Here is an 8,521-nt window from a genome sequence, read left to right on the forward strand (position 1 = left end):
ATTCCATTCCCCTTGGTTATTTAAGCAATAATATGCTCGTGAAATCGTTTGGCCTGCTGTCATTCCATATCATTAGTCCTTCCTTATACACGGACATTTAAATTCTTGATCGATGGCATCCCGCGAACGCGCCAGGCTCGTAGCCAGCAAGCGAACTAATAGACACGGCCGTGCCCAGGACGAACCGGGAATGTCCGAGAGTCAAAATGACGGCCGAATGCTCTCCGCGCAACGACCATCTAATCCTGCCCTCGCGATCGTCAAAGCTCGCGCCCTCATTCCGAGCCCCCACCACCCCACGCTCCCCATTACGAGCAGTCATCCTCGCGGCTAGAGGACGCGAAGGCCGTCCCGGTGTGATGACCTTTCCCAAGTGGCGTCCCCCGCGGCTGCAGCGCTCGCTGCGGGTCTGGGAACCGCGTGGCCTCGCACGTGACAGCCGGCCCCCACCAGTCCTCACCGCACATCGTCCGCTTCGTCACGCCCACACTCCGTTCTTGGGCTAACACTCTCGGCCTCTCTCTCACTCCGCCGTCGCTCCGGCGGATCCTCTCTCCTCCGGGCGAGTCGGGCGCAGCGAGCGCCGCCGCTTGGACGTGCCTCGTATAGGGTCTCGGGTGCGCTCTCGCCCCGACGGGCGCGCGCCGCCTACGTCGGGAGGGCTGAGCCAGGACCGGGCCGGTACCGGGCTCCCATTGGCTCGGGGCCGCGGCTCACGTGACGGCGGGAGCGCGCGCGCTCACCCGGCCGCGGATAGGATCACCTCGGGTTGCTCCCGCGGCGGGAGTCGAGCGCGTCCCGACAGAGACGGCAGTAACGACAGGGACACGAGACACGCAGCGTCGTTGCGGCGAGAGCTCGAGCCTGCGTTCGTGCGTGCGTGCGATCGTACGTGCGTGCGTGCGTGCGCGCGTGCGCGCGCGCGAGGCCACTTAGACCGGGCCGATCGGTGACGGCCAACCGAGAACTTGCATCCTCGTGCGCCATCTTGGCCCGAAGATGAGTGCGACCAGGCAAATGTGTGCGGGGTTCAGCGGCACCCGATTCCTCGTCGGCGGAGTGTCCAGTGATTTGTGCCTGCCAAGCTACCGGCGGGACTGATGACGATAATAATAATGACGATGAGGATGAGACTGCGCTAATGAGATAATCGGAAGCGCTGTCGCGGTCGTGCCGCCAAGTGTAGCTGCTACATATTTGTTGAACGAACTCGTGTGTGAGGGAGGAGGAAATAGAAGCCAAGGTTCGGGCGCGATATCGACAGAGGCGGATATGGTCCCTGGTAGCTCGGCTGCGCCTGCGAGCTAAGTCGAGGACCCGAGCGCGGCGTATATTGAGCAGAGCGGACAAGGATTCGGCAAGTTTGATGCGCGGCATTAACCGGGGCGTCGCGGAGCCACTAACCGTCGGCCTCGACGTCTATCCGCCGCAGCGTCGGTACCGCCACTACGGCAGCTCGGAGTACCGACAGTCCGAGGAGGCCCAGCGGGATAAAGAGGACCGGTTCGTAAAGACGCGGTCCCCAACGCCGCCAGCCGTCCTGGCTAACGACGGCGGCGGCGGATTCTGGCTGGCCTCGGTGGCCGCGGGGGCCGGGGCCGGGGCTGTTTTACCCCCGCACGGGGCCCACCCGGCGGTCATGGACGTCGGGACGCCCGGCCTCGGCTCGACCGAGACTGGCTTCATCAACAGCCAGCCGTCCATGGCCGAGTTCATGACGGCTCTACCTCAAATGGGCGGGACCGAGGGCCCAATACAGCATTCGCCCGGGGCCACGGGCAGACCGATGAGCCCTGCCGCCCATCATCCGGGATACCACGGGATGATAGACCCGCACGCGGTCCAGGACGGCTCGGGGGTCAACGTGCCCGAGTATCCGTGGATGAAGGAGAAGAAGACTACGAGGAAAAGTAGTCAGCAAGGTAAGGAGACGTCCGCCTCGCGTATCTCTATCCTAACCGATTCATACCCCCCCCCCCAATATTCCTTCCTCGCTTTCCTCGCCTCATCACTTCGTTTGAGCTCAAGTGACCTGGAAATACCGCACTTCGAAATCTTCTTCGTGCTGTCCACCTGAAGCGTTTCATTAACTTTGTATAACATTACGTTATTTGAGACCAATTTGACCATACCCCTTGGTTCATATCAGTACTGCATTAGTCGTTCAACATTATTATTTTTAGGGAGAAGATTGTGATAGGAAGTAACTGTTTAGGTGAAATTAGCAATAAGTTCAATCCACAAGATTCATGGAGTATGACTCGAATAATGAAAAAAATTTTTATTCGTTTAAAACCAAAAAAAAGTAGATATGCATATACAGATATGTGTGTATGTATGTATAAAGTACAGGTAGATTGTACGGTGGCTCTCAACTACTTAATAGGTAAAGCACAAATTTTTATAATAAAATTCATTACCAATCGAATAATAAAATATTCTAACTCGAATATTCATGCATAGATTCTTCGCAACAAAAGCCTCAACATTTTCATTATCTATTTCGCATTGCACAATTTTTACATAGAACTTTTCGAATTTTCTTATATTTGAGATTTTAAATATTCCTATAAACATTGCCATTTCATTATTAACGATAAAGTGAATCTTACACTTTTCGTGAGCATTGACGAAACGGAATGGTAAAATTCTGGCTGGTTTATTCGAATATTAAAGTAAATGATTTTATGCGAGTAAAGCCAGTAAATTTACTGGAATCTCCAGCTAGTTCTTAAATATTATTTTAATAATTAAGATGCATGGTACTTTACAAGTAATTTTTCTAAAAAAATTATTAATATTAGGGTCGTTAAAAATACGAAAGTTAATTTTATTAAAGAATAAAAGTTTCGCATTCTCATAGGGCTACAACCAGTGATTTATTAATGTACCGATCATTAAAATGTACAAAATCCCGCCAAAAGTCACTTTAGTCAAGAAATATCTTACGAGATAGAATAATGTGAATATTACAGTACCTACGGATTACTATTAGGTTAATGCGATTAAAGCTACTTGACGTTATTAGACCAGTGCATAGTACATACTAAAATAAGCCCACATTCTCGTTTCGTTTGCAATCTTACTACATCCCAGGCTTTGAAATACCTGATCCAATAAAAGAATCAAAATTATGCTCAATCAATCGCATCTATTTAATTAGTAGAAGAGTGAAAAACAAAACTAGGTAGACTAGTGTTTTACAATATTTGCTTATATGATCCTATGATTCCTTATAGTAGCAATAAATAGTTAAAAAGACGCGTACAAGAGGTAGAATAATTTTCCAATGATCAGGTATAAATGCAATAATTCTCAAACCAATGTCACAATGTCTATAAATTAAATGCTCATATTAGAACATTATTTTAAAAAGTCGTATGAAAAAAAGTTTGCAAAGTACATAGTATAGAAAAAAAAACTAAATCAATGTAAGCTCGCCTAGAAGTACGAATGCGAATGTCCGTTTACAAAAGGCTTTCGCTCACGTGTCCAAGTATAATAAGGAGAAAATTTATAAGAGGTAAGGAAATTGGCATTATTGAGCCAATTGTTATCAGAAGCCCCGATGGCTCTTCACGATGGCTTCATTAAGGACATTAGGTGTCTCACAATACTGTCTCACCACCATATTGTAGTCCTGCGTCGGGTGACCAACGATTTTCAACGACTAATGACAATTCACTGCCACTCCTAGCTCTCTCTTTCTCTCTCTCTCTCTCTCTCTCTCTCTCTCTGTGTCTCTCTCTCTGTGTGTCTCTCTCTCTCTCTCTCTCTGTGTCTTTCCATCCACTCGCCTATCTCGCCTATCCCTCTGTTTCTATCGCACTTTAAACTTGACACATCTGCAGTACATTTCCCTCGTATGGCCGGCTGCCGGAAAACCACACATTTCCTCCGGCATTTGCAAACACGGTGGGGGCGCACACTCTATAAACGTCCTCGAGAAAGAGTTCATAAAAGTCGCATGAAGCGTTGAAACCACGTACACGGACACGCAAATTATACCCTCTCCCAATCCTCCTGCCTCTGCCGGACGCATCATATCGCTCTTCGGACATGATGTGCCGTGAAAATCGACTAGTGGAAGATGAAAAGATGGCGAGCACATGGCGCTCTTTCCTGAGGCGGAAAATGCCTCTTTGGGCAAAACCGACACAACAGCCGTCGGATGAGTTATTGTCGTGTGCCACGGCGGTCAGAACTCATCAAGCTTCCTACGACGAATTACGGAATTTTCACTAACGTTTCGCGCGGACGAGAGGTTTCCGAGAGGCGGAGGAGTTGTCGCGCGAACACCGAATTCGCCGGCGACATAAAATGTTTCTTGAGACATGCTTTACGATGTCATTGGTAAAGTTCCGAGCTTCTTTTATTCATAAGGAGCATATTATTTGTATATGAATGTGCCGGGACAATTACTTTATGAATACGAATGCGATCCTTCCCAATACTTATTATTAGTTACAGAAAATTCTATTTTTAACTACTTCAACGATCAACGATTACATCTGATTTACAAAAATGGATCAATTCTCTATTTGATGCTCTACTTATTTTACTTGATAATACATTAAATATTATGTATGAATTGTTATATCAGTAATATTGATAGATTTCCATTAAATCTCGTTGAAATGAAGAAATTCAATAATTTTACTTTATTAATAATATTAATAATAACGAGGCTTTATTAAACTGATCTTACATATCAAATTTGCCTTCCACTTAGTATTATATATAAGCACTCATATTGCTATAGTGATTATAGTAATTTTTTCTAAAAAATGAGATTAACCTTATTGAAAAATAAAATAAAGAGTTTCATTGGAATAACTTGGTACAACTATATCTATAAAATTTATAATAATTACAATAAACATCGTTTTATTTCGTAAGCATGATATAAATAAATTGAAGTTTGTAATCACTTTGCACAACTGTAAAATTAAAAACAAAGATAATAAAATACGCGGTAAAAAATTTGTTTTATATAAATTTTCAAGTCTCTTGCCGAATTTTTATAAAATAAAAATATAAATTTTCAAATGAAAACATTAATGTTAGTATTATTTCTGTTAAAGTCAAAATCATTATACAAACTTTTATGACACTGTTACTGTTACGATACAATAGCAATGTAAATAATGAATTGAACAAGCATTAACGAGTTTTATTGATAACGAGGTGATCCGTCGCGAAAACCCAATCTACTGTATCGAACTCCCAATCTAGTTAATGCGCGAGGTTTTCTCAAAATTTTTCTAATTTTTTGCAAAATTAATTATTAATCACGAAAATTATAATTGGACTACAATGTGCCAATCAACAATGCTAATTGGAGTTTAGTTATTTTCCGAATGCAGTTAAATTCGTCATTAGATAAACAAATTTCCAAATAATATTAAGTATTAAATATTTAATACATTCTCGTATTTACAATTATACATATAATATTACAAATATCGAATAATTTAAAGTTTAATCGCTGCTAAAGAGATTTTGTACATAATAATATATTTAATTATTTAATAATTTATCTAATGCTTTTCATTCATTTAAATATTAATTTTTTTAACGCGCACACACACACACACACACACACATATATATATATAAACGAATTATTTAACCGTTACTTTCGTTAAATTCATCTATTTAAACATTAAACAGTTATATTTTATTAGAAATTTATAACTTAATTTGTATTAGGAAACAAGATTTCTCGAAATATCGATTTAAAATAATATATATTTCTTACAAAGTTTGTAAATTATAATTTATTTATGTTTTGTAGAGGAAAACGTAATCTAAAAAGGAACGTATTATTCAAGATTTTAATCTCAATTTTTTTTCAAACTAAGTAAAATCCAATTATTGTAAATTGATATTTTTTAGTTAATAAATGAATTTAATTCATATATTAAAACGGGAGTTTAAATTCTTTCATTTTTCGTTAATTCTAAGTAGAAGAGATATTATTACAAGAATAACCCGTTAAGGCCTGAAGTAAGTGCATACTAACGATAAACTATGGTGTTATAAAAATACGGTATGATAAAAATTTTACAGTTACGATGTGTATATACCATATATGGAAAATATATGGATTATATAATAATCTTTGTTCTATTGGATACAATTTTTCACGACTGTGATTCAAATAATAAAAATACTTTATAAGGAAGTAGCTTTCATTTTACAACTCCGTACAAAGCTGTTGAATATTCTAATAAACGATTTACTTTTATTTCATTACTCGTCTTCATTTTCACTTGGATGAAATATTTGATAATTATAACTTGACTTTTTTACATTTATATTAATTAAAACATTTTTCGGAAAAACCAAGTTTTATTTCGTAATGAAGATATACAATTCCGACAAATTAATCCAAATTGCTATATGAATCAAACAAATAATATTAATTTTCTTTAATTAACTGACTTATCTATTCATTAATTATTTTAAAAATCTTTTCAATAAAAGAATATAAACATGAACATCGGTGATTGGTGTACTCGTTAGCGGTTAATAAACCAACAGAATACAATAATATTGATCATTTCCAAATATAAGCCATGATTATCAATCAAAATATTATGACCCTGTACATTTGATGATAGGCTGGATTACATATTATATTGATTTGAAAATGCATTTTAAGTAATTTTAAAAGATTAAGAATATATGCGTCTAGCAAATGAAATTAAAAATATTTTTTATAAATCTAAATATATATGTCAATTTTATCTAGAAACGAGGAAACTTTATATAAAATATGAAATTTAAATAATTCATTTATCATTATCTAACCTAAATCTACTTATAATATAATTATCTAAATAGTTTTGATTTTTATAGCAATTCACTTGGATGTATTTGATAGAGTCAAACTTTTATAATTATTAATTATAACAATCTTAAAGATATTTTAACCATTGCTTTTAAAATGATCTCAAAATCAATTATTGTGTGAATAACCTAATTTTAACTTTTATTAAGACATTCTATTCACATTATTGTTCACGCATTAAGTTAATATATTACGTAAACTAGTTAATTTTACTATACAAACTTTTTATACTCTTTTAATGGTTTAAGGTATTAAATACTTCAAAACATATTGTATGCAATTGTGAATTAAATTAGCAACATTACGTAATGTTTATTTAAATATCAATTATTTAATTAAAATATTATCGTTTAGTCAATTTTTACTAATAAATATTATCCTGTTTTTATAAATTATTAAATACTAATTCACCGTATCTATATAATTTTAACGAATATATATAACGAATATAAAAAAAAAAGTTAATAATACATTATTCAAAAATAAAAGAAGTTCAAGCATAGAAAAAGGTATTAGTACTTTATTATGTATAGGGATAAAAAGTAAAATAAAAATGTATCAATTACGATCTTTACCACAATTACAATTGCAACATTTAATTACGTTATTAATCTAAACAAATCTTAATTGAAATTATGAAAAATTCTCAATAAAGATGTTCATCATTGTCTCAGAAATCTAATAATTTACATCGGGTACGATAAATTTTATGTTGTTTCATATTAAAAAAAATATAAATAAATGATAATAAATAGAAATTTAATCTTACTATTTATTCTTTGAAATTAATTTAATAATTTTTATAATCAAACTATTGGCAAATTAAACCTATACAATTATTTATATATTTTAGGTCAATATTAAAGCTTCGTTTATTTTGCACAAAATTAAATTTCGGTTATTTTAGCCTATTTTTAAAGGTAAAATACTTGTTTCATTCGATTTTTTTTTTTTTTTTATAGTTTATACATTATAGTATATGTATTATATTTCTATAGTATATGTAGTATAATATATTTATATGTATTTCTGTATACATATTCGTGTGAGTCTGCGCGCGCGAGTGTGTATCGGCCGATATATATTCATAATATGTCTGTATAATTACTGTTCGTAAATATATTTATAATTTTCTTATCTGTAAATGTATATACACGATTTTTTACACAAACTTTTACATCCATGAAATTGGAATTATAGTGGTGGGAATACTCAAACGCGTATATCCGGCCCTAATACAATACTGCCATGGTTCAATTGGTTGAATCCGTATTTAAAAGTAACATTTATTACATTATGGAACACGTATGAATGAATGGACGCAACGGTAACGTACGGATTGTTGGTTCGAATGAAATGAAAGGAAATAAGATAAATCTTAAAAAGGAGCGTACAAGTGACGAATGACGAATTCGCGAGCGGCCCGATTTCGCGACCACGCGACAAAAATCCATCAAACGAATCGAGCAGGAAAAGCAACGGCCTATTACGAGTTCCATAAATCTTGGTGTAGCTTCTTAAACGAGACGTTTTGTCTCATCTCGTTCGCTGGTCCGTGCCCTCCTATCGGCACTTCATAGACGTATTGGCGAGGGCGGGTGAGGCGATCGTTTTCCGGCAACTTGTTGGCTATTGTCGAGCCATCGAGCTCCCATAAATCTGGAG

General features: G+C 37.3%; 1 protein-coding gene across 1 annotated transcript in view; it reads left to right on the forward strand.

Moving 5' to 3' along the window:
- Positions 1-1,366: 1,366 nt before the first annotated feature.
- Positions 1,367-8,521, forward strand: part of LOC105363010 (homeotic protein proboscipedia) — a 43,558-nt gene continuing 36,403 nt past the window's right edge. The window contains exon 1 of the mRNA XM_011500580.1: positions 1,367-1,922. Within this exon, the coding sequence (XP_011498882.1) occupies positions 1,367-1,922 (556 nt within the window). The remainder of the gene's footprint in view (positions 1,923-8,521) is intronic.

Source organism: Ceratosolen solmsi, unplaced genomic scaffold, assembly GCF_000503995.2.
Source record: "Ceratosolen solmsi marchali unplaced genomic scaffold, CerSol_1.0 scaffold56, whole genome shotgun sequence".
Classification (NCBI taxonomy): domain Eukaryota; kingdom Metazoa; phylum Arthropoda; class Insecta; order Hymenoptera; family Agaonidae; genus Ceratosolen; species Ceratosolen solmsi.